Genomic DNA, 27,235 nt, shown 5'->3' with positions numbered 1-27,235 from the left:
ACATTTAGCGTTTTGATGACTTAATTTAGCCTGGATAAATTTAATCTGCAGGGTTTTTGTGACTTGTAGATAAAAGGCAAGCTGATCAGATCAGCTATGCAGCCAGTTCTTCATGCTGTGCTTTAATATCATTCTCTGGTTAGCCTCTGTGGAGTTCAGTAGCTCCAGGGTAAGTGGGATGAGTGGGGTGGGGGAGGTCTGGCTTGTAGTCTGGGGACTTCTGTGCTCCTCCTGTGGACGATTTTTCTTGTGGTCTGGGTGCGTTTCTAACACAGTGTTTTAAATCCCATATTAATGTTTGTATTGTTTTTTTCCAAAAATAACTTAATGGTACTTCTGGGAAAACTGGAATTGACTACTCCCCAACTACACGGCATGTGGACAATATGTTTGTTCACACTGCACCAGACTCAGACTTGGTTTGCACTGTCCCTTCGTTGAGGAATTTACAGGGAGATGCTAAAAGACCATATGAGCTATTGCTCTTGTGGTATCTAATGACGTGAACTGTGCTAAGATTCCTGCTGTGTTTCAGACAAATACCATGGCCTTGTGATAACAAAAAGATGGTGGTTTGGATTCCCTGCTGGGTGCCAGTGTAGCAGAGCCCAGGCTCCCAGGAAATGCTAAACAGGAGCTATGTTTCAAGGATGAATTAGTTTCTTGGCCAAGTCTCATTACCCACTTGGGATATACGTATTTCATTATAACTGCCACTGAGAAGCATGTTTGATTTGGAACAAAATTCAAGCAGGAACAAGTTTCAACATCTGCATTTCCACTGAGAGCACAATGAGAGACAAAACAGGTTAGAGCATGCTTGGCCAAGGGTGGGGACCTGTCAGGAGAGAAAGGGAGGGCAGTGCATGAATCAGTTACAGGAAAAGGGAAGGAGCAGCTTGAAGAGATGATCTTCCTCCCCTTGCAAAAGGGATACTCTAAGTCCCAGTTATCAGGTGTGCAGCTGGCGGAGCTGCGAGAGGGAGCTGAGAGCCTGCTCCTCCCCTAGGGTGGGAGGCTGTACCTCGTGATTAACTTCCAACCAGAGGAGTGGAGCTCATGCTGAGTCCTGAAGGAACCTGTTGGGAGGAACTCAGGAGTGCAGGAAAGGGACAGAAAATACCTGGAATCAGCCAGAGGACTAACACGGCTGGAGAGGCTCTTCTTAGCATCAATAGCTCTGGTCATGTTCAACTACCTGGCAGTAGAGGTGAGACCCCAGTTCCACCGTAACTATGGGAGCCAGCAAGGGGTGTCTGGGCCACTAAGGAACCGCCTGGAGCAAGGGGTGTCTGGGCCACTAAGGAACCGCCTGGAGCAGCTGAAGAAGCCGTGGTGGAGGGAGCCCACCCCCCTGGTGCTCCAGCACAGTGAAACAGCCAGGCTTGCCGTTGATGCCTTTCTTGAGCAGGGGGAACGCGGCTACCTGAGTGCCATCGCTGAGGAACGGGAGCTGCCTTTTCTTTCCACCCTGGACATGGAATATATGAGCCACCAGAGAAACCTAAGCTATCCAGAACTCAGTGCAATGAAAGACAAAGAGGGTGACCCTGGTGATGCAGATACTGGAGACAGGTCCTCCCTCTGCTCCGAACTAACGTCTGGCACCTACTTCCCACTCATGTCTGATGTGCACCCTCCTGAGCTGGAGCTGGGGTGGCCAGGAATCCCACTCCTCACAGTGTCTGGCCAGACTCAAGCCACTGTGATTTTCCAAAGAAACAAAGCTAACAGCATTAAGGATTTGTTCCGGTCTCTGATCAGCCGGGCACGGACGGTATGTATAGAGCTGTGTCCCCCCAGTGGGGTCTTCTGCTCCAGCCCCCAAGTCCTGGTGGCTGGTCCTACAGCTGTACAGCACATGCTCCAAGCTGGTGCTGCTGTCTAGATGTCTGGCATGATGTGGTTGCTCTTTCTCTAGCACATCTGTAACTGTTCTACTCCTTTCCTTTCCTGTAATTTCTTTCCACCTCAGATTTCGTGTCATCCAGGCAATATGCTTTAAGGCATTCTACGTCTGTATTTGTGGGTATGCAGAGCGCGGTACCAAAGCCTGGAGCAAGTGGCAGGGCGTACAGTGTTAAAGCTTAGCTGTCCTCAAGCAGCAGTCGTGCACCCGCTGGCCCTTCTGCCCTGCACCAGGGAGTCCGCATGGCCAGGGCTGGCCTTGACCCTTGGATATCATGTCAGGCAGAGCAAGACAATGGCACTGGTGAGTTGCTGTGGGAGAACATAGGACCTGAGTAAACTTGTGGGACTGAAAATCCCTGCCTGTGGTTTGAAATAGTTTAGAATACATCGTCACGTCTTCTAGACTTGATGTCTGTGTCTCTCTGAGAATGAGTAAGATTATCCGCTTTGCCCCATCACACAGCTCCTGCTGAGTGGTGATTGCCAGCCCGTGGATGTAATCATGACTGGACAGCTACCATACTGGTGTATGAAGCATAATCCTGGCGTGAATATGCTGACGTATGCTTCTCACTTGTTGCTTCTTTTTACTTTGCCATTATACTGTGTACTAAACCAGCAACTCAGACACATTTTCAGCTTTTATTAGCTTTGTCCTCTTCGTGGTTCTTTTCAGTTTTTCCACATCATTTTTTTTTTCATGCAATTTCGCTCTAATAGTGAAGGGATATTGAGTTAACTTTCAGTGCAAAGTTCAGTTTTAATCGGTCAGCTCGTAGGTAGTTTCTCTTATCGCTCTTGATAGTCACTCCTTAAATCCATCACTGCCTAGTACATAAAGTAGGAACTAAAGAATTGGTAGGCCTGGACTTTAGCTTTGTCAACACGAGTTATTTCCAGGCAGACTGAAGGAAAGTGTTGTCTTATACCACCATCCATAGAACTGAGCAAACATAGTTATGTTGTCCTCAGCAGATGAAACTGGGGCCATGCAGCAGCTCAAATTGCTGTGTAGCTTTGTAACATTGTTGAACAACCACATATAATTGAAATTCAGGCATGACATGAGGAAAATGAACATCTTCAATTTTTATCCAATAGTAGGCCATTTTGGCTCAGTTGTAAGCTCAGTTGTAAGCAGCTGTTGCTTAATACCTGAATTTCTATTGGGCCTTGTAGGCAAATATGGGAAGTTTTTTCCAGGAAGTAACGAACAAAAAGCTTTGTTTGTCCTTGCAGACAGCCAGCTTATAACATTTTGAATGATCTGATAAATCCTGTCACACTTTTTCAGCAGTGGGGATTAAGACAGTCATGGCAGAATGCACAAAGTAAATGACTACCGAGAAATGTCCCCTTGTTTCTTAGCATGTCCCGGATCTCTGATGATATTTTGATTCTTTAAACCACGTGAAAAATATCCTGCTGCTTTTTCGGTTCAGAGGAACTTCCTTGTTGCTGCAGAGAGGCTGCTTGGATATCAGGTGCTTTATTGTGCTCTAAGTACTTTTTGAGCTTTTTATTTTTGCTTGGCTTGAAAAAGCACTGATGATATTCAGCCCTTTATTTTCAAACTGGGGATTTTCACATAGTGTTTTTGACTTTTGTGTGAAATGTGATAATGAGTTTTCAATCATCATTATTGGTTCCCTAATGGTGTTTTACTGGCTTCTGTGTTAGCAGCTCTGGCCAGTGCTTCCCATGATTAACTCTGTGATTGACAGCAGTTCCAGCTCATCCACAACCCCAGTTACACATCTTTAAGTAGTTACTGAGTCATTTTGCTCTTCAAACCAGTCATTTTGCCCTTCAAAACATCCAAAATGATGTTACTTGTATGTTTTTTAATATCAAAAGAGCAACCAAAGGTAAGAAACATCTTTTGCCTGAAATGCCAGTAGCAACTGCACAGAGAACAGCTTCCTATTTTGCAGTAGTTAGCAAATATTTTCTCCACTAGACTTAAATGCTCCTCATATTCCTCCTTCAGAGTGTTTGTTCTCCTATGTGCTTACAGATAGCATGAAAGAGGGGAACAGTGCCGGTGACATGTAGGAAAGATGCTGAGATCTCTGAATGCTTTTCATGGGTCCTGTAGACCGGAAAGCATGTGTTGAAATGTTATTTGCTGTTTTCTCCTGTACAGTCATAGTGAACAACATCAGCTGAGATATTTTGCAACTGCATATTTGTACTGACAAATTATCAAAATGGGCATTTGTTTTATTGGTACCTTTTCCTGGTGTGGTTTGTTTTTCTACTTTACTGTATTTAACCAGCTGTCTTTGAAGATGTATTTTCAGATTTGAGCTTTTCCCTTTGCAGACATAAGAAGATGCAGTGCAGCCACACCTTAGCCTTCACTTGATAATACTATTATAATTATACTTTAGTTGGATGAGCTCCAAGCTATCCAACTATAGGGGTAGGGTCCATACTTCTGTTGCCCCTCTTGTACAGCTCTGACACTGGCTGTGTGTTTGCATTTGCAAGTGGTGGTAGAAGGGTCCTTGATGGTCCCCCAGAGAAGCAATGTATTGCTGCAAATGGCAACACTATAGTAATAACCAAAACCACACTGCTATTGGCAAATACCAGTAAAACCAGCTGTGCTGGTTAGAAACCAGACAGATGGCAACCCCAGTGGGGTGCTGTTAAGTGCTGTAATTCCCGAAGTGATGACTGCAGTAATTGTTGAATTGTGAGTTTCCAGAAGCAGATCCAGAAACATCTTGCTTTAACCCTACAATGGCAAGGTGTGAATTTTCTAGAGCTTGTAGTACAGCTGTGTCTTTGCAGTGTTTTGATGAGGAACAGGGAGGTTCTGAGCCAGCCCCAGCTTCGTAGCTCCAACCACTGAGGCCAAGGGGCTGGGCCCTGGACATGCAGGGTCCACTGTAAGCCCAGAGTGGCTTAAATGCTTTTAAACTTGAGATATGAGTTGTCAGGAGCGTGAACTGGAGATGGTATTTAGGTACCTAACTTCCACTGCTGCAGAGAGCTGCTGGAAATTATCTTTGAGGGTTTAGACCTCACTTTTGTGACAATACGTTCTTGGGATGTTTCAAGGGGAAGACTTCCAGTGTCTTCACCCCCCAAGACATATTGTCTTTGGGTTTTAGCTGATGTTATTATTAAAGCTGCCTGTTTTGTTTATCAGGAGGATACGTCAATCTGAGTGGCCCTTACAGTTGTCCTGTGGCACCCACACTTGCTACAAGCAGCCCCTCCACAGGTACCTTCTCCTCCACTGCATGAGGCTGTAGTAGGACACAACCTCCCCTCTCTCCCCAGTGCAATGCACAGTGCGTGAGGGGCTGCCAGATTTCTCCCCTGACATTGGCTGTGGGGGCACACCAGCACCACCAGGAACAACTCTACCCAAATCCCTCCAGTGAAGGGACTGCGGTGGGAGGAGGCCATGAACAGGGCCAGCGCCCATTCTACCTCCTGATGCCAAGTGAAGCCCCACGTCAGAAAACATGAGTCTGACTATCACATGGGGCTCCACCCAGCTTGCACAAGCTGATGTCCCACTGCCTGGGGTGCCTGCTCCCACAACTACACCAGAGCCCTGCCACAACGCTGCCAGGAGATGCAGATCTGCTTGGCAGCTGGCTGCGCCCCAGCCCAGAGCACTGGGTGCCACGGTGTCCCCATGCTGCCATACAAAGCTGTAATAGCACCTGCTCAGCTATATCCCTCTTACAATGACTACTACAGACTGGCTGTGCTGGTTTGGGGCAGGCAACAACCCCAAGCTCTGCCAAAGCCTGTGAGCACTGGTAGAGAAATGCAAACTGGTGTGGCCTTCTGTGCCCTTCAGGTGCATGTGGTGCCTCTGAGCTTGGAGGGTCTGGAGCCAAAGGAGCATCAGTCTCTCTTGACTCCATCATATTGACTTTTCAAGGCATGTTTAGATTGTCTCCAGAGAGAAGCCTGCCCCAGGAACTATGCCTGAGATGAGCCGGGCTATCAAGATGCAAGTGTGGCTGAGAGGGACTTGCCTGGGGCTCTACACAAGGTTTGGGCTATAGATTTTTTTTTTCCTGGTTCTTCCTCATTAAAGAATGAGTGGCCTATCAAAGTCATTTGGCTAAATTGCCTGGTCTTGTAACCCTTGGTCTTTGGCTGAAGGCTACTGTGGAAAAACAGGGTGAAGTCCTGCTCTTTTGTGTAGGTCTCAGCAGTACCTAATGCTGACAACCCAGCAGTAGTTTTGATTTGGAAAGTTGAAAATGCTTCTTGCTAAATTCAGGGTGCTCCCAGGACTGACTCTGCTGGATGATGGGATTTCAGGAAGGGAGAATAGATTGCCAGAGCATCATAAGGCTTCTAAGAAGACAATAGCAACAAAGGCCATGAAAAGTACCTTTTGGAGTCAGGCTCTGAAGCCCATAACTGCCAGGGCGAGAGGGTGGAGGAGACATGATTTTGGCCTGGGCAGTAGGAATGGTTTTTAGTGCGTGTTGAGGAGCTTGTTGAAAGCACTTGTCACTTTCTGACAGCTGTCTCGTGTCCCACGTGGATGCCTGGGATCACACCCTCCAGGAAGGTGCTCCCCCAAATTGTTCTGTGGTGGGCTGGGCCTGAGGTCTCCTGCAAGACAGAGAGGACCAACGTCATTGTGAGGTATGTCACCAAGATGGTCTTTGGGGACAATTCAGATAGAGCCAGAAACCTTGTCCATCCACAAAAGGGCTAAATCCCCAAGAACTCAGACAGCAACCTTTTGGCATTGCTGCCCACCTCTGCTGCAGTCCTGGTGCAGACGGTCTCTCCAATGGCTTGTAAGGACACAGCAGGGCTGAGAGGAACCAGCCTGACAAACTAAATACTGGGCATGAGGGCATGGGGAGGCCAGTGAGGCCCTGTTCTGTCTATGGCAGCTGCTTCCTATCAGGACCTGGACCATGAGTGTGGGCTTGGAAAGAGGCCGTTTGTTCATGAAAACACACAGGAGAGCTACTGGGCAGCAGGCAATCTGGGACAGTTTGCCTGTTCTGGGCTTCACAGTACGAGAAACTCAAAATTCAAAACCCAACTGGATATAGTCCTGGACAACCATCTTTACTTGACCCTGCTTGGGTAGGGGGTTGGACTAGACAATCTTCAGGGGTTCCTTCCAACCTTGACCATTCTATGAGTCTATGAAGCAGAGACATGGGCATGTCTTCACATCCAAGGGTAGCAATAGAGCTCCTCAACTCTTTTCTGTGTCTAACCTGTGAAAGTGATTCAGCCTGCTCCTATTTTAAAGTTTGAACCACTGCACACATGAAAGTCAGCCTCACTGCTGTCCTCTGCGTTAAACTCTTTAAATAAAGAGGAGCAGCTGAGCACAAGCAGCAGAGGGAAGCTCAGCCTACATGGTCTGCTCCATAGGGTGGTTTGGGCTATAGAGAATAGTATTCATGGCCATGCTCTAACAGAGGCAGAAGAAGTGTTTGGAAACAAGCTTCCCACTCTCCCAGGGTGCATGATTAGCATCAGGAACATGATATGTTGTGGATTTTGTGTGCTAAGTGTAGTGCAGGGCACAAACATTGAGTAGAAGGGAAAAGAAGGCCACTGGAGAGTCTCTCCAAAACTCAGAGCTTTTGGGGTGTCTGTATTCGGGCATCCTTATGATCAGAGGACTGGAGCACCTGTTGTGCAAGGACAGGCTGAGAAAACTGGGCCTATCTAGTCTGGAAAAGAGAAGACTGAGGGGAGACCTCACTAATGCATATAAGTATCTGAGGGGAGGGTGTCGAGAGGATGGAGCCAGTCTCTTTTCAGTTGTGCCCAGCGACAGAACAAGAGGCAACGGGCACAAACCAAAGCACAGGAGGTTCTGGCTCAATATGAGGGGGCAGTTCTTTACTGGGAGGGTGAGAGAGCACTGGGACAGGTTGCCCAGAGAGGTTGTGGAGTCTCCTTCTCTGGAGATACTCAAACCCCGCCTGGATGCCATCCTGCACAATGTGCTCTGGGTGATCCTGACTGGCAGGGTGGTTGGAATAGATGATCTTCAGAGGTCCCTTCCAACCTCAGCCATTCTGTGACTCTCTAGTAGGTGGAGAAACTCAAAATTCTACTTAAGCATGCAACTTACAAGTAACAGTTATCTTATTTAGTGCTAAGGTATGGTAAGGACCAAAACTAAAGTTATTGATCACTAATTCCAGTATTTTTTCAGCTTTTGAAATGAAGCTGGCCTGTCTGTATATGTTTCACTACTTTACTTTCTTCAGTGTGATGTCAACTTCCCTGAGTTCTCAGTGTTAACTGTTACTGGTCTAGGTCATGAGATAGCTCTGCAAGCACTCTTGGGTGAAGTGCATCAGGCCTGGCGCTAATCATTCAGCTCAGCAAGTGCTATCCTGATGGTTCCTTTTATCTCCAAGATGTCACCCTATAGTGATGGCCAATGGATGGATCCCAGCAGTCCCTTCCTGATCCAAATAATAGCCTTCTTGATGTTGTCTGCAGGCAATGTCACTCTGAGGAAGAGTGGAACAGCTTCTCCAGTTACATTTTAGTCTACTTATGGTTGATTTCCCTTGATCCATTGTCCTTGTTGCAGGTCATACTGTAATATGAATTTTCTACTTCTGGGACAACTCACTTGTACTAGGTTCTTGTAAAGACGTACCTTCTATTTTCTATGGTTTCCTTCTATTTTTTTCAAGAATGCATTCATCCATGGGATGGGTTGTCATTGTATTCTTTATTCTCTCTCTCTTTTTTTTTTTTTTTTTTCCATTTTAAAACCCCCTCCCTTACAAATCTTTTTTAAAAATCTGTTTTGGTTTTTTTTTGTTTAATTTTAGTGTTATACCTTCTTTCTACCCTTAGTATTCTCAACTGTCTCTTTATGGTCACTCTTACTAACACGCTTTAAAATAACTATCTGCTTATAGGCAGGTCAAATTCAGAAGAGCTCTCCAATTGGTCAGTTTTCTATGTGTTGAAATAGAAATTTTTCATTTTCTATGAAAACACATCAGTAGTGCATTCCAAGGGCTTCATAGACAATATCTGCCCTGCTATGTTTCTTTGCCAAAAAATGACTGGACAGTTAATGATTTATCTTTGTCACAAAAGCCTGAGATATGGGCAACTGCCAATTGCCTGTAAAAAGACTATCCACTTGATCTTTCTGACCCAGTGAGGGCAATCCCTAGTATAATGATGTGTATGTTCTTTTCCACATTATTTATGAGACAGATTCTTTCAGCCTGTTGATGTCATAATTAAGGCCACTCTCTGAACATCTTTGAAATGTCATTGCATTTGGGGGTAGTTTTTCATGACTGGAAAAGGGCAAACATCACATCCATCTTCAAAAAGTGCAAGAAGGAAAGTCCAGGGAATTACAGGTCTGTTAGCCTCACCCTACTCCCTAGGAAAAAAGTGTGGAGCAAGTCCTCCTGGAAGGTAAATCCAGGTAAATGAAGAATAAAATATGAATATTAAAGCCATAGTGTGCCTGTCCAACCTGATTCCCTTCTGTGACTCAATGATAGGCCGTGTAGATGAGGGAGGAGCAGTGGACACTGAGTACCTTAACTTTAGCAAAGGCTTTAACGTGGTGTCCCATAGTCTACTTACAGCCAAACTGGTGAGACACGGTTTGGATAGTTGGACCACAAGATAGGTGAAAAAAAATGGCTTTATCACTGCACTCAGGTGGTCCAAAGCCTAGCTAATGGCCCGGGGGGGGGGTCAATACTGGAGCCAGTGCTGCTTAACCTCTTTATTAACGATCTGAATGATGGGATAGAGTGCAACCTGAGGAGGCTTGCAAGCAATACCAAATTAAGAGCAGTTAATGTGCTGGAAGGTGGGGTTTCTGTTCAGAGGGATGTTAGCAGTCTAGAGAATTTGGCTGATGGAAACCGCAGAAAAGAAAGACAAATGCCCAGTCCTGCATGTAAGAGGGAATAACTACATACAGCAGGACGCACTGGGGACAACAGCCTAGAAAGCAGCTTTCTGGAAGAAAGCCCTGGGGTCCTGGGAAGAGGTCACCAAAGTGCCTTGTGCCAAAGAAAGCTGACTGCATCCTGGGCTGTGTTAGCAGGACTGCCACCAGCAGGGAAGGGGAAGGATTCTTCCTACACATTATTCTATGATTCTGTCTAGTTGCCCATAGGATGTGATCTTGAAACAAGGACATATACATACTTGAGCAACATACCTTCTCCCTTACCTGTCAGCGTGTACTTCATGAAGAAATGATACTTCTTGAGATTAATATGCTAGTCATCTATGGAATCACTCTTTGAACTGAATCATGATTTTGGTCAGTCTTAGTTCTTCCTGTTTGTATGCTATGTTTCTGACGCATTTGCTTAAGGCAACACATAATTGTTGCACCAATGACATTGATAGTTTGTGTACATACATTACCCTTTCAGCTATTTCTTTCTGTGAATGACATATGGATGAGGCAGGAGGTAGCAGGACAGGGAATGTCTTCATAGTCATTAAGAGTGATTTTATCTGCCATGGTGGGGTAAGGACTATTAAATACAAAGGTCCAGAAGCTATCTCCACTCATGTGGCCATTGAAACTCTGTAAGTCTGGAAGTTTGAGTACTTAATTCATGGTTTGAAGTACAATTCACTTGGGCATGAAGTTTCAACACTTGTCTTCTTTTTTTTTTTTTTTTCTCCTCCTCTCTCCCTTCCCCCCCCCCCCCCCCCCCCTTCTCCTGGCTAGGTGATAGCAATTGTGATGGATCTGTTTACAGACATGGAAATACTGTGTGACCTGCTGGAGGCCTCAAGCAGACGGCATGTCCCCGTTTACCTGATCCTGGATGAAGAGTACTTGAAGCATTTTGTGGAAATGTGCAATAAAATGGCTCTTACTCAGGACAGCTTCCCAGTAAGTTTTTAATCACACTCTGAATGTAACAACTGAGTCTTGGAATTGATAAAAACATGAACTCTTTGTTCTGTTCTCTCTGACTGGACTCTAGGACCTGTTTTCCCACTACCCCAGGCTAAGGGACTGCAGTCTGGTAAATTGAGATATTTATGGAAACACAGGGGTTAGAGTGGAAAAGCCCTTCTAGTCCCATGTCTTGATGACTTGTGGTCCTCATTTCAGATTTACACACAAGAGGTGTGAAGTCAAGGCCAGTAAGATGCAACGCATTACTGGAAGCTTTGCTGCACTGGTGCATGTAGGATGAGAGAGGTAGACCAGAAAAATTCTGCTCACATGGACCTCTATCACCTCCTCTCCTTATGCCCTCTTAGTTCCTTCCCCAGGACACTGAGTTGCAAGATTTAAATTTCTCTCAGTTCAGACCCCTCAGCTCAGCTTTAGGTTCTGGCCAGAGCTGCTGTAGTGTGTTGCACTTCAGCTGCGTGGGGAAGGAAAATAGCACGTCCCTTGGGATGTCTTGACGCGGAATATATAATTTTCTTCTAGCCCTATGGCACTGACTCAGTATAAAACCAGATGTTAAAAATGTCATATCAGGATTTACTTTTATGCTTGTGATTCAGTTTGGCACCTGAGTTCATGAGGGATTTGTGAAGAGCCTGATTCCCCACTCATTGTGGTGTCCATCATCAATGCTGTGAGGTACTCCGAGCAGGCAAACACTAAAAATTAATGTGGCAGTGTGACAAGCTCTCTTAGGAACTCCAAGACTCAGAAATTTACCCCAGTGGCATGCTGTCCCCCATATAACTTTTCTGGTTAACACCTACCAATGGAGGATGATTTTTGATATCATTTTTTAGTTCTGCAAGGCCAATACCTAGGGGCTATGCTCTGCATTGGGTGCCTTCCCTAGAATGATGGGGCTGATAGACTTCCAGCCATCCATTTCATAGATTTTCCCCTCATCTAGGGAAAATGCAAAAATAATGTTTTACAGCATTCAAAATAGATACAGTTGCAAATGTCTTAATTTCTTATAATGTTTAACCTGTCTACACAAAGATTAACTTAGACATGCATCCTTTCCTCCTCATGTTGGTGATGCACTGTCCTTTCTTGCTAATCACAAGCCAACCCCATTTCATCCTGCCTGTTGAGATGGCAAGTGTTAGAGAAAACTGCTTCATGCTGGAGCATGTTTGGTTTCATAAACATTTCAACAGCATCACTGAAGTCACCTAGTGGATCCAGGTAAATTCCACCTCTCCAAAATTTATTTTGTTTGCTTCTTATCCAAAAGTATGGCCATTGTTTTTAATATTAACATTGGTTTACATCCACGGAGATGTCTACGTCTCTTTGTTAGACCTGATGTCACGTCTTGTGCTTTAATGGCTAATTAACACTTGCCTCACCCATTCAGTGACTCATCTGCAGGTTTCAATGTCAAGTCCCTCTTAGGCTGCTGCATCTTAAGCAGTACATTAACATACATGATTGATATTCACATCTAAATGGAATGAATGTACATATTTTATTCCTGGTTCTGAGTTGAGACCGGATATGATGGTAAATCTCCATTTGTAAAAAACTGGTGACGATATGGAGTTTAATGAGGATTATGGGACAATTTCTCCTGTAGCTTCTTACTTCTGAGAACATTCTGTGAGCTTAATTGTGTCAAATCTTACTGCTGAGCATCAACAAATCCTGCAGTAGTTCATCAAGAATTGCCAGTGGTCACAGCAGAAGATTTTTGGATTTTTTTTTTTTCAAATGACCTTCTATTAAACCTAAAACTACTAAGCTGAGTGAGACACGTTGTTCTGGCTTTCCTGCAAGACTGCAGGATTCTCATCTTGCCTGGGCAATTCAGGGCCTGGATTGTCATGAGAAATGAGCCAGGTATCAGAAACTCACCCAGCCTTGGAAAGGAGAGAAGGAGTAAAGATATGCTATGGAAATAAATCTACAGGATAACCCTTACTTGGAGTGGTTTTAACTTCCACAGGGGGAGAGTAGGCTCTTCCCATTGAGAATTACTATTACTAGAACCTCAGCATTGGAAGAAAAAAATACCTGTGTTGAATGGCAACAGGATTAGGTGAACACCTCCTCAAGCATCCAGTGTATCTTCCTCTATTTTAGCAATTTGTGGTGGCATTTCATAGTATCATAGAATAATTCATGTTGGAAGAAACCTCAGGAAGTCATTAAGTCCAACCTCCTGCTCAAAGCAGGGTCACCTGGGAGGTCAGATTGAGTTGCTCAGGGCCTTATCTGGTCTGGTCTTGAAAATTTCCAGGCATGGAGACAGCACAACCTGCCCAGTTAACTTGTTCTAATGCCTAACTGTCCTCATGGGGAAAGATTTCATCCCTTCTAATGGGTGACAAATCAGAACATGTTCTGGGTTGCAAGAAGGTAATGAATGAGAGCCAAGTGCAAAGTGCAAAGACTGTGAAACTTCAGCTCTGTCCCTGCTAAAATTTTCAATGAGCTCAAGAGAAGACTCGACAAATGTGTGGAGAAGAGAATAGGGCCAGGTGGGGTGCCCACTGAGACAAGCCACAAGAGGCTCAAGAATTTCCCTTAGCAGAAAACAGAGGCTTCAGCAATATTAGGGGGCAGTGTCATAAATGATTGCCAGAGTTGCCATGGCCTACAGCAAGAGATAGTGTTGGGTTAGATGGACACCTGCCTAGAGGAGCCCTGAAGGTAATGGTGGACATTGCATGGGCGGTGAGACTTCCTCAGCATGATGTGTGAGTCGAGCCTTTCCTGACCTGCTGCACTGAGCTCCCCAGAAGATGTTTCTGTGAAGCCAACCTCCTGCCTCCAGGGGCTCTGATGGAAGAGGAAGGCTGGCAGGAGCAGAGCTGAGCTGGGCCTCCCGCAGGGTGGTTGCCTCCAGCTCCTCATCCCTGAGGCACAACTTCTGTGCCGTGAGCTACACGTGAGGCCAGAAGCTGGGCAAGCCAGTCCCTGGCTGTGTAGAGGCAACCCCATGAGCCCATTCATGGTCATCCTGCTAGGGAAGAGGGGGAGGAGAAGGGAGCACAGCCGTTTTCATGAGCAGCTCCTGGGGAGCAACAGGGAAAGGACATGGGTCTGTGATCTGTGAAGAACGTCTGCAGGCAAATGGAAACTATTTGTGTCCTTTGTTTCAGTCTGGCAGTGGCTGTTAAAAACTGCTGTGTTTGGCCAGACTGAAATCCACAGCATGGTGGAGGAAGGTACCCACCTCTGTGGAGGGGCAAAACAGCCCCATCAGCTTGTGCCACCCATACCTACCTTTGCTGCCATGGGTCTTCACCTTTTGGGATACTGATGCCAAGCAGGCATGAGCTGACCATGAAGGAATCCACCTGTTCAAATGCAGGTGGGGACAGTTTATGACAGCTCCTGGTGTGCCAAGGCCACTACAGATGGCCATGAGCTGGCATGGAAGGGCAGAAGGGATGATCTGGCAGGCCCCTGTAGGTGCAGTCTTGGGGATCTTTCTTTACACTTGAGATGTTTTGTTGGCACTGCATTATATAGACCAGCCCAGTAACTGTTTCCAGTGACTGTTCTCCTCTTCTGCTTGCCCCAGCTGAGGTGCAAATTACTTTTATTATGGGCAAAAATTTCACCTTATGAAAGAGGCTCCTGTTGGACACCAGGAGCCTTGTTTCCTATTTTGAACTGGGCAATCGGTTCTACAGGCTGAAGTTGGATCAGAGAAGTTCTTTGCAGTCTTTAAAAGAGGTGAGGATCAGGTTGGTTTCACCTGAGTACAGCAGCAGAAACGTGATACTATTTGAAAAAATACTGGTAAAAGGTCATTCTTAAAACGTAGGCATACTGTTCTGTAAGTCTTTTATATTGAGCAGTACTTTGGCTTTAAGAAGTCTGTCACTGTATAAAAACAGAAGAGCATATTTAATTTGATTAAAAATATTAGCAATAACCTGGAAGAAACTGTATAGTCTTACATACTTCAGAAATGATCTGTAGGTCTGTAGGATCATAGAATTCTTTTTTTTTTTTTTTTTGAAACAGGATTTGTACCTAAGTGCAGCTTTTTTAATATTTGCCAGAATTTTTATTTTATATAAACAGGCATTATTCCAAAATACTTAATATGTAGAAGTCAGAAAATAGTGTTATGCCTTGCTGCATTCTACCTCTAGGACCAGAGCTTCTGCTTGAGACAGTCTAGTCATTGATGCATAGGGAAATATTTCAGTTTTGTTCAACACACGTCCCCTTACCATCTCTACTTTCTTTGGTTTCAGAACATGCGCATAAGATGTCTGAGTGGAGACACATATTACAGCAAAGCAGGCAAGAAATTTGCAGGCCAGGTTCTGGAGAAGTTTATCCTGATAGATTGCGACCAAGTTCTAGCTGGTACATACAGGTGAGAAAAAACAGTGTCTACCAATACAAAGATTGGTGACACTGCAAAAACACGCATTTCCAAAATACTGAGTAACTCCGATTTTATTTTCTGCACGATAAAGATGCACTGCTGTTCCTCTTCATCTCACCCTTATAAACAGCCGTTTTGATTTTAGTGGTTTACCTTCCACCCCATCCTCTTGCCTTTACTTTGCTGTTCGACATTCAGATAGCATTAACTGCCTGTCTGCCAACACTGACGCTTCCTGGACACATCTGTCTACGAGTATCACTTAATTTCTTGAAAATGTAAAAAATGCCCTACCAGGTCAGATGATACTCCACCTAGGCTAGATTTTGTCCCCAGCAGTAGCAGATGCTTTTTAGGGAGAGCAACCCAAACTGCTATCTGTGGTGCATCCCCCTTGTCCTCCTACAGCACAGACAATAAGGGATGTTAAGAGAGTACTTCTCTACTTCTTCCCTTCTGTATCTGTTTTGGACCTACTGTACATGAATGTGCCGAAACTCATTGTCTATTTTAAACCAATCTCTTACTAATTTCATGAGTACCCCTAGTTCTAGTGCTGTACATTGATAAAATTGCTGTCCTACCTTCAGCGAAGTCACTGTGTTCACAGCTTTCCAAGCCTTCATCTTAGCCCCTTCCCCACCCCTTCTCCTGTCCAAACTGAAGACCTTGGCCTTTTCAGTCTCTCCTCTTAAGGCAGATGCACAATCTCTTGGTAATTTTAGTAGTCTTTCTCCACATCCTCTCAAACATCACTATGTCCTTCTTGAGATGGAGAGACCTCAACTGCACGCAGCCCCCAAGGCAGGGCACCAAGGTGTTACAGACTGTCAAAATGATGCTTTGTAGCCTTGCTGACAGTGACTAGCATTCATTGATTTTTTTTTTGCTGCTATTGCACATTGGACAGTTTAAATAGTTACCTTTCCTGACATTGAATATCCACGTGCCACATTTATTTAGATGCTCTCTCCCACTACAGGGTTAAAATTGTGTTGTGAGCATTATTACAAAATGGCTCTTCCACTGCTGCCTCTTGAACTGAGTCTCATGCATCATTCCAGACCACATCCTGAATAGCACCTTTTCTTGTGGGTCAAAAAATTCAGACTAGTTAATTCTGGAAAGTAATAATTTATTGCTTCCAAAAAGTTTTTCTCCACTGCTCATTCCAGTGAAGCACTAACCTTCTCTGTATATGACTGGATGAAGAATTCTCTCACTATTACTACCTCTCCTAATTTTGCAGTTTCTGTAATCTCACTTAACATCATTGTCTGATCACCATCACTGTTCGGATCAGAGGGTCAGGAATAGCCCTGAGTCAGGTTACTGCTTGAAACACAGATTCAGTTCTCTGCGTCAGTCCTTCCCTCTGCTGTTTTGGAGCAGGGATTTGGGTCTGTGATATGCTTGCTCTCTCCAGATATCTGTAGCTGTAATTTCTCAAGTTCTGGAAGATAATTATTCAGTTGAATAGGGCCTTATATCTGCTGTCTCAGCAGGTTCTGCTGCTATAGGTTCTCTGCTGTCCCACTAACCATGCGATGTTCTGGACTACAAGAACCAGTTTCTCTCTATGGAATTTGTTTAACAGTGAACAGAAAAAATTCCACAGGAGAAAGTCAGGTATACTGCAGCCTGGTACTCTACGTAGTATAGCAGATATTTAGATTACTCTCCCTGCAGTTGGGAAAGCTAGATTGAAAAGAAGGGTATAATTACTGAGTAAAGCCAAAGGTCCATATATGCCTGTATCTTGGGATGATACAGAGAAGTGGGTGAGAGCGTTCTTACATAGTTCAGCAGCCTTGTGTGTAAGAATCAGAGGTTTCAGGACCTCTGGGGTTGTATGTTGTGTGTTTCTTCGCATTTGGTTTCCCATAGGAGAATTTTTCCCACCTTGGTTGTTCTGTCTTTGGCTTCCACGATACCTTCTGGCAATGGGTTATGCAGTTTAATTTATGATTTGTGTGAAGTGATCCAATTTATTTACATTAAGCCTACTGCTGTACAGTTATATTTGATGCCCCCAAATTTCCATAACCTGGGAACAGTAAATCACGGTTCCCTATTTATTTTCTTGACTGCTTCCATGATTTTATCCTCCTCCATTATAATCCCTCATGTGAATCATCTCTTCTCAGAATCACAGAATATTAGGGATTGGAAGGGACCTTGAAAGATCATCTAGTCCAATCTAGTACAAGCTCTTCTCAACTGAAGTATCCTCAGTTGTTCAGTCATTTCTCATGCAGAACTTCCAGACCTTTAGCCATAATGTCTATCTCTTGTGATATGAATTAACTAGAACTGCATGAAGTGGTCAACATATCCCCACTCACTATATACTTCAGCATAGTGGTGTGACTTCTGTCTTTTCCTTTTTCTCCATTCTGGCAGTTCCTAGTCTGCCATTTGCTCTTTTGACTAGTGCTAAATACTGACATGACTCTTGTTTTGAACTGTTCAAGGGAACTCTGACCTCCTTCCTAAGTGTTAATATCTAAGAGCTTGTAAATATTCAGAGATCATCAGGATTTTTACAACAGTTTGCATTTATTGATGCTGGATTTTGTCTATCATTTTGTCACTTATTCACCCTGTACCATAAAATACTCTCATCGTTTCTTATTATCCAGTTTTCCTTTGACCACTCAGGACAATTTTGTTTTGTATGAGCCCTGACATGACTTTTTCCACTATTTTTCAGAACTTTTCTGAATGTGTTGAACTGCACATATCCCAGCACAAAATCTGTGGGATTCCAGTGGGTAAATTAAAACTATTGCTAGCATTTTTTCCCCATCTTTAATCAACTGTTGCTCTTTGGGAAGACTTTCTTTTATACTCATCACTTAAGCTAAGAGTCCTTGGTGAATGACTCTGTCAAAATCTCTTTGTAAATCCAAGCATCTTACATCAAGCAGATTGTATGCAACTGTGTGCTTGCTGCCTCCTTCAAAGAACTGCAACAGGCTTTTGAGGCATGGCTTCCTTCCACAAAAATATGCTGAGTCTTCAGCATTATGAGTAAAGTTCTTTATGCATCTAATCATTTTATTCTCTATTTGCTTCTACCAGTTTGTTCAGTATGGAAATAAGAGTGGCTGGTTGGTATTTTCCAGGAGCTCTTTAAAAGGTTCACATTTACTAATTTCCATTCCTCTGCTACCATGTTGAATTTTAAATTATAGGGTATTCATTGGTTAATAATTGGAAAATTGCTGACTTCCACCTTTTGAAGGCTCTTTATTTTAATATTTTCCTTTACTGTGCCTTTTAACTATGGTGACTTTGGGGATGTTTTTAAATGTCTTTATTTTGTTAGGTATGTTTGCTCTGAGCCTCTAATATAGCATCTTCAAACAATCTTTGTGCTGCCTCAAGCATTTAACCTTTTCGGTTACTCTTTTAAATTTCTTTTTAATAGCATCCCTCACTTTCTCTTATAAATTGAATGTTACTGTTGTGGATTATTTTGCTCCCGAAGGAATATTTGATACTTGTACATCATCGTTATTTTTGCCGACTGGCCTTTCCAAAGGAACTTTCTGAACTGTAATGTTATTTCTCCTTTTTTTTGGTTTTCTGGTTAGTTTCTTCCCCAAAGCCGTCATTTATAGTGTGCAAAATGCCATTTCTGCAACTCTCCTAGTCATGGCCCCTATTCAACATGGATATAACTGAGTGTCTCTTTATTCCTCTGCTTTCTACCTTCGTAGCTCCTTAGCATGCTATATTTACCATCAGCACTCTCCTCAGAAAGTTCACAGGCAAGTCCCAGTATTATGGTTTCCATATTTGGAAGTGGAATTTTAATCCAACAGGAATATATTTCATTTGATGATATATCATTGACATTGACTTATTTTTCTTTAATGTGTTGTGCAATTGTCCCAGCAACATATCCCTTATTTATTCTTCCTGTATAGTTTCTGCCCTTGCAATTGTTCCTGATTTTTCTTCTACCCAGTAAGTGTCTGAGGTACCTCCTATGTTAGCCATCATTTCAGCTCAGGTATTCCACAACATCTGTTTCTTTAGTTTAGAAAATCTAGTTACTTAGTATTATTCTGAGCACCAGAAGAATTAATATGTTTCCCTGAGCATATTAAAATAACAGAGTGAAGGGTATGAAGACATTTACTAATGCAGACGAGAGAGGAACCTAAGGGCAAATGGGACTAGAGCTAAACAGGATCTTGAATAGGAAAACTTGACTAAATGTTTGCCAGGCTAGGAGCAGAAAAAAGGTGTGTTACTGCCAGCCTGAAAGGCATTTTTTGTACGTTTGAGTTGCCTCGGAGCAAGTTTTCTCAGCTCAAAAAGGGAGGCAGTCAAAGCACAGATATACGTCCTGCCACTGGCACAGAGAGGAAGGAGCTCATTGTTTGCTGCATTGTACTGAAAGGAACTCAGTATTTGGTGTTGAAGCTGACATGACAAATGAAACTGAAGAATGAGGGGAGAAAGCTAAGAGATGGTCACAAAAACTCTACATCTGGCTTCAGCACAAAGGCAGAAACTAAGTACAAAAGTGGCAAAGGACAGGTAAAGCTGGGGGGAGGAGGGGAGGGAAGCTGGAGAAAGCTTTGGGTTTCTTCAGAAGAAAACACTCATACTTTCAGGTATCCATGCCCCACGCAAGAAAAAGAGCTTCTAAGAGGGATTTCCAGATCTAACCCAATGAACAGTTACCTTAAGAAAGAAATTATAATGAAGCAGAAAGTGAACATACAAGGAAAGGAAAGACCACTGTATCAGCCAGGAAATCCCAGGCTGAAATGTATAGCAATAAAGTGAGCACTGCCAGACAATAAGTTATATAAAACTTTGCAGAGCACACCAAATCAAAGAGGAGGAAGTTCTCAGGTGTATAAATAAAAACTGAATCCAGAAGGAAGAGACAAGGCATACTGCTGTAAGGATAAATAGGAAATAAGTGATAACTGAGATGGCATGCCCAAATTAACTGAATGCATCGCACTGTTTGTAATGAAAAACAAGATGAAAAAAGAGGAATGGAAATTACTACAAACGCACTGGAAGCAAGCTTAAAGAGCTTACTACAATAAAATCAGATTATCATCTCAGATATTAGAAAGAAAATGTAACATGAAATTAACAGTCTAGTACTGCATTCTATGTAATATCTACATTTAACAATGAGTAAAATGATACACAGAGATTTGCTTTGGAACACAGACAGATCAGAATGCCTTGACAGCCAGAGTCAAGCAATAAAACAACAAAAACGAGTAACAGAAATTACTGAGGGAAAAAAAAATCTGCTGCAAACTGGCATGTCATCAGCTGGAGACAGCTGAAGCAGAGAAGCTGAGTGTGAGGAACTGCAAGCCACCTGCACCATGCAGCCATGAAAATATCTGAGCCCTTTTGCGGAGGGGCACACTGAGACCCAGCCCCCAGCACCTCGGGGTGCTCCCGTCACTGCTCGGCCCAGGCCAGGCCGGCGTTGCCGCAGGCCTCCAGAGGGCTGGTGCTGCACCGCCACCTCCTGGGCAAGGGCGGAGCTGCACGGGCGGCCGAGGGGCTCCTGCTTCGGGGGGAAGGGAAGGGAAGGGAAGGGAAGGGAAGGGAAGGGAAGGGAAGGGAAGGGAAGGGGAGGGGAGGGGAGGGAAGGGAAGGGAAGGGAAGGGAAGGGAAGGGAAGGGAAGGGAAGGGAAGGGAAGGGAAGGGAAGGGAAGGGAAGGGAAGGGAAGGGAAGGGAAGGGAAGGGAAGGGAAGGGAAGGGAAGGGAAGGGAAGGGAAGGGAAGGGAAGGGAAGGGAAGGGAAGGGAAGGGAAGGGAAGGGAAGGGAAGGGAAGGGAAGGGAAGGGAAGGGAAGGGAAGGGAAGGGAAGGGAAGGGAAGGGAAGGGAAGGGAAGGGAAGGGAAGGGAAGGGAAGGGAAGGGAAGGGAAGGGAAGGGAAGGGAAGGGAAGGGGAGCTCCTATCCTACAGAGAGCCTTACACAGACTCCTGCAATTTGTGCCTCAGAGGGATAAGAAACTGGAGATGGCATCTCTGTATGCAACAGTCCCTTATGGAAAAAATGGAAGGACAATCCTATGGTTTTTGAACCCACATGAACTTTTAGCATCCACAGTGCCCTGCAGCGAAGAGCTCCTGAGCTTGCCTGTGTGTTGTGTTGCATGGGGAAGTGCCTCTTCTTGTCTGTACTGAACTTGTAACCCATTAACTTCATTCAGTGCCTCATTTTTATACCAGAAGAGACCAGGAATGATCATTCCCTAGCTATTTCCTCCATGTGTCCTTGGCATGCAGTCGTCTCTAGGAGGATGGCTTTGGGTAGCAGGGCAGTGTCTGGCCAGGTATTGTCAATGGCTGTCATATTCCCAGTGTTCCTATTTCATATGGAGACACTAGAGCTCAGCTCACATCCCACCAGAGCCCGAAGAACACGTTTTTTGGCACAGGGCTGGGAGGAAGCTGTAATGGTGGCACATCCATGGCTGACAAGGCCATATCATCTTGCCATGGAAACCTGTATCATGGCTAGGAGGGGAGCTGTGCTCAGCACAAATCCAGAGCTGCTACATCATGTCTTGGGTACTTGGATGCCTCCTTCTAGGTCCTGTTGTGACGTGGACTGGGCAGGGTCCCGTTGGGACAGCATGGGAAATTGCAGCACCCCAGCTGGACTGGGGGAAGAGCCACAAGAGGCATCAGTGGTGGGGACAGTCATAAGGCCAGGGGAGCTCATCGCTGGATCTGAGGTTGCTCTCTTTATGGGGGAAAGGCAAGTTCATATGGTCGAGAGCAGAAAGCTGGGTGTATCAAGGGAGGCAGAACCTGGGCCAGAGGGTGCTTGAGAAGACAGAAGCAGAAGGTGGAAGCCACTGGGTCCATGGAGGGAAGGAAAACCTAAGCAAGACCTGCTGTTTGCCTGTTGCTAAGGTGAGGCCAGAGTCCCTGATGGGTATCTGTTGTGATATTCTTGCTGGACCATGTGAGACTATGAGACATGAAACCTCCTAGCTAGAACAAAGTGGGCAGACGTGCCTTCTTGTCCAGCTCTGTTTCCAGCTCTGCTGGCAACAGCAGTTCCAGGCTAGATTAACAGGGATGGCAGGATTTATCTAGCCAGAGAGCTGGCTGGGTCCTCTCCAAATTCATGGGATGATGCTCACGCTGAGAGATATGCAAGCCTGCCCCTCCAGAGAAGTGGGTGCTCAGCCCATAAGTACACTTGAGGTTCTGAGGAGTTCAAGTGAGCACAAATGTTTGTGTGAGCATCCTGTGGCTGTGCTGAACCATCCTCGTGGCCTGTGGTCAGAGCACATAGGCAGCAGCTGATAGACTGCTGAGTACTTGACTCCAAATAGTGTCTGTATCATGCTACAGAGGGATGCAAAATGCTGCAGTGTCAGCCCTGGGTTGGCGATACATCTAAGCACTGTGTGGTGTGGACATAGCACTCTTGTGGAGAAGGGTAATAGCTGTAAGCAGATGGGAACACCAGCATCCCTGGGAGCCAGGCAGTGCCCCAGGATAGACTCCTTTGAGGATATAGACATGAGATACATGAAATCTCCACTGTCTGGGCTCTCAGATTTCTTTAAAGAACTTGTATAGCTTTGTGAGAGACGACTTTCCTATTATATCATATTTACCTATATGGCCATTAATTGTATTCTTTAGAAGAGTTTCTACTAATTTGTACTGTGCAGTTACAAGGCTTAATGGTCTGGAACATTAAAAAAACTGTATCTCCTTAGCAACCTTCCACTCTTCTGATAAAGAAGACACTTTCAAGTGAGAGATTATACATCCTAGTTAGCTCATAGAATCATAGAAACACAAGATTGGAAAGGACCTACAAGATCATCTAGTCCAACCGGCCTCCTATCACCAATACTACCTACTAAGCTACTAAATCATATCTCGTAGCACCTTGTCTGGGTGCTTCTTGAACACCGCGAGGGACAGTGACTCCATCACCTCCCTGGGCAGGCCGTTCCAGCACCTGACCACCAAGTTGTTAAGATACTTCATCCTTGCATTCCTTTGACAATCTTGAACTAATGTTAAGTGGTCCTGCCAATTTGTTACTCTCTGTTTTGTTGATACGTTTTCTAATCTCTTCTACAAAGGTTTCGATATGAGACCGATCCTCTCATGTTCTGTATAAAGGTGTGTTCAGGGCAGGGACCATTCCAAGCTCCTTCACGGTTAAACACCAATCCAAAGGAATTCTCTGAACAAGCCTATTGCACGTGGACCATGCATTAGCCCCACAGAGAGATGAGTATTATTTCTTCCAGCTTTTGCAGTGTGTGACCCAACCTTTTTGAAGGATGCCTTTTCTGCTTTTAATAGCTTCTCTTCTGTTATTTAGCCATCCCAGATATTTTCTTTTTCACCTCCCCTCCCCTCCCCTCTCCTCCCCTCCCCTCCTCCTGTAGTGTATGCATTTGCTTTCAGCCTCCAGTATAGTATTTTTGAATAACCTTCATACTCTTTGGGTAGTGTGTGTGCTGAATGTAACTATACTACTTTCTTCAAAACAACATTATGAACCATAACAACTGTGTACTGCTGAGGACTAAGCCAAAAGCTGCTTTTCCTGTTCTGAGTTCCCAAATACCCGTCTTGTGACATAAACATTGATGAGGTCCCAAAACATAGTGCATACAGAGTCTGGGGAATCTCACAGCAATACTTATGGAAAACATCATTGTGCTTCCTGTCCTGTGGTATCCATGTGGAGCTCTAGATACCTCTTCTGCTCCTCAAGATAGTGCCTGAAATCTCCATACCTCACCCTACTGCATGTCTATGTAGCTCCCTTGAGTCCACCATGCTGCAGCTCTTATGGAGAACAAAGGACCTGCCAATACAAGGGATGAGAGGAGAAGTCCAGGCATGCCTTGATATCCCCCCAAAACAATCTCCTTGTCCTCTATGAAAGGTGATGTTGCAGTGTCCTGTAGTGGCCAAATGCTGTGCTAGGAGATCTGCCATGCAAGTTGGGCAGAAAGAGCCTTTCAATACTGAGTTCAAGAAGTGTTTGGACAAGCTCTTAGACACGTGGTTTGATTTTTGGGTGGTCATGTGTGGAGCCAGAAGTTGGACTCAATGATCTTTGCGGGTCCCTTCCAGTTCAGAATATTCTATGGAAGCCACTTGCACTTGCAATGACCCATAGCTTCTCCATCTTCAGACAACCCATGCATGCTGCAGTGCCCCTGGGCAGACTGACAAACCTGCCGACAGATGTTAGGCTAGTACTCTCCAACACTCAAATGGGAGTTGGAAACGATGCTTCCTTGTCTGTGGGCAGAGAGTGGTGGCAGTAAGAAGCTGGAGAAGAAAAGGCCTGAAACACAGTGCTGTGCTTTTTAGCACAGGAACCATTTGCTGTTCTGCACTTCTCATAAGGCTAAGAAAACCTGGTGTTACTGTATTAATGGTTTCTACACTGACCGTATAGTGTAATTCTTGTCTGTTGTTTATATTTTCATACAGCTCATTACATCACCAAGCCAAAATTAAATGACCATTAAAAAAAATAAATATGTAATGAGTACAGCCATTACTACAAGTAATATCAATTTACATACTTCAGAGGAAGTGTTAATTTAATAACATAAATTGGGTAGTGATAAATCACTCACATGTAATGCCAGGTGTCTCAGTACTCTGTGAACAAAAGTTACACGTGATTTTTTTTTTCTTCCTTTTTTGCAGTTTCACCTGGCTTTGCAGCCAAGTCCACACCAGCCTGGTGACCCACTTCCGTGGTCAAATAGTTGCAGAATTTGACAAGGAATTTCGGTACTTGTATGCAGAGTCCAAAGCAGTGACCAGCTTCTCTGTGTCGGATCCCTTGTCTCAGAACACCTCAAAAAGTACTGAATCCCTTTTGAAGCCCATCCAGAATGATGCTGAAACCCTGAGTGCCTCCAGCAGCCTCTCCAATGTAAGCATCAGAAGCATAAAAATGTCTCCCTTTATGAAAAACCCCAGCTGCAGTGTTCACCAGGAGAAGCATGATTTGAGCCCTGATTCTGGTGATAAGATGGGGAAGGAAGACACATCTCTGAAGCCCACTTGCCCTGTGCAGCAAGGGGAACCACCAGACTCACCTAACAGTCCTTCAAATAAGTCCAACTTGTATCACAAATCAAATCTCACGACAGCAAGGACATTTTTGCAGCTGGAGCCATCCCCTGTCCTCGGCTCCAACAAACCTAATTATCAAGGGGATGACAAGGCAAACAGCGGCCACTGCTCCCCAGTGACACAGGAGCAGACACCACAGTTCCTTTCAGAGGGTGCCAATTGCACTGTGACAAGCACAAAGCAGAAAGAGCCTGCTGCTACCTCCAGGGAACCAACAGCAGAAAATGATAACTTTTATGGGACAGAAAAAAGACAGGGTCTTGGACAAGGAAAATTGGACCTGTTATTACCGTACAACCAGCTCAAACGCACAAAAAAGCCTGCAGTTCCTTCCTATGATAAACTTACTGAGGACATGTTGATGGAAAAGAGCAGCGCATATGGGGCTGAGAAAAGAATGACTCTTGGACACAGTAAGCTGGATCTGATCACCAAATACAACAAGTTAAAATCTAAACACATACACAGTCGGTTTGAACTCTGACCTGGTTCTCCCGGGCCTCGGTGTGTCCTTTGGTCTTATTTTCAAGTGGTTGCTTTTCCCTACCAATCAACGTATCTGGGGCTTGAAATCAAAGTACAGGTGGCAAATTAGTCTTGTTCCTATCAAAAGGTGTTTGTGCTATGCTGCAATTTCTAATATACGTAGATGACTGATTAAGATGATATTAGTAAGTACAATTCAATTTTTCAATTACGAGTTGATAGCAAAGGAGAGAAAATGACATAAACATAATGCACAATTCTATATATTTTTTACTCATTTGGAAAAGAACTATTTCCCCCCAAACTTACAGGAAAACCACTGCTATAACTGGAAACTGTTTGGCTACTGAGGTTTTCAGGGTGAACCCAGGTTTTCTTTGTACTGAGCAATTCCTCTCCCTGTAGCCATTTGCTGAAAATGAAATGGTCAAATGCAGGGTGATGTTAAAAATAAAGGCACTGTTCTACTGGAAAGAGCTGCGTTGGGTCCCTCCTAGGGTGGTGAGCATCCTGAGCTTGGCCAGGGCCTCTTGCCACCCTGTCCTGGGGCCAGGCCCCAGCAGTGCTGATCTGTGCCGTGCCAGGAAGATACAGGTGGTGGCTGCACACGGGTGGCATGTCTGGGGACATGGGTGGCACCTGCGCATGTGTGGTGATGGCAGGTAAGTGGTGTCTGCATGTGGGCGATGCCAGCACATGGGTAGTATTTGCACACAGATTGTATCTGAACACAGATGGCAGCTGACATGGGTTGTGCCTGGACATGGGTGGCATGCCCAGGCACACGGGCGGTGTCTGAATCCCTGGGTGTATGCTTGCACACAGGTGACACGTCTGCTCATTGTGCTGTTGGGACACCGGTGGTGGCAGAACAAAGGTGGTGTTCAGTCATGCCTGGATGGGGAAGGTATGCCTGCACATGGGTGGCATCTGGACACGTTTTTTTCCAGCACATGGGCAGTGTTGGCCCACGGTGGCGGTCCAGACCATGGTGGTGTGTCCAGGCACGCAGACAGTGATGGCACACAGTGGCACATTTCAGTCCACAGTGTACGTCTGGGCCCATGGAGAGCGATGACACAAGGTGGTGTGCCTGGGCACGCAGGCAGTGCCAGCGCACAGCAGCGTGTGAGAACACAGATGGTGACGGCATGAGGTGACAGGTCCAGGCACAGGGACAGTGCAGCGTCCAAGTACGTGGATGGCAACGATGCGTCTGAGCCCACAGTGGTGTGCCTGGGCCCACAGTGGCATCTTTGTGTACAAGGCGGCCTGCGAGGGCCCGAGCGCTGTCAGCCTGTGCTGGCGTGTCTGGGCACACCGCGCCACGGTGGGGCCCGCGGTGCCGCGGCCAGGCCCGCGGCGCTGTGTTGCTCCCGCAGCG

General features: G+C 45.0%; 1 protein-coding gene across 1 annotated transcript; it reads left to right on the top strand.

Annotated features, from left to right (window-relative positions):
* The first annotated feature begins 873 nt into the window (after positions 1-873).
* On the top strand, positions 874-26,325 carry FAM83C (family with sequence similarity 83 member C). The gene is made up of 4 exons (XM_083801191.1): positions 874-1,777; positions 10,622-10,789; positions 15,079-15,203; positions 24,931-26,325. The coding sequence occupies exons 1-4, from the start codon at positions 1,187-1,189 to the stop codon at positions 25,847-25,849; spliced, it is 1,803 nt and encodes a 600-aa protein (XP_083657317.1). The 5' UTR covers positions 874-1,186; the 3' UTR covers positions 25,850-26,325.
* Positions 26,326-27,235: the final 910 nt, after the last annotated feature.

This window comes from Anser anser (assembly GCF_964211835.1).
Source record: "Anser anser genome assembly, chromosome: 16".
In the NCBI taxonomy this organism is placed as follows: Eukaryota; Metazoa; Chordata; class Aves; order Anseriformes; family Anatidae; genus Anser; species Anser anser.
This window is presented reverse-complemented; position numbering and strand designations above follow the sequence as displayed.

What these genes read in the sequence shown, in the direction of transcription:
- FAM83C (XM_083801191.1), top strand. Translation starts at nt 1,187, where the DNA reads ATGTTCAACTACCTGGCAGTAGAGGTGAGACCCCAGTTCCACCGTAAC. An exon ending in TGATCAGCCGGGCACGGACG is followed by an intron (nt 1,778 to 10,621) that starts GTATGTATAGAG and finishes TCTCCTGGCTAG; the next exon opens with GTGATAGCAATTGTGATGGA. An exon ending in TTACTCAGGACAGCTTCCCA is followed by an intron (nt 10,790 to 15,078) that starts GTAAGTTTTTAA and finishes CTTTGGTTTCAG; the next exon opens with AACATGCGCATAAGATGTCT.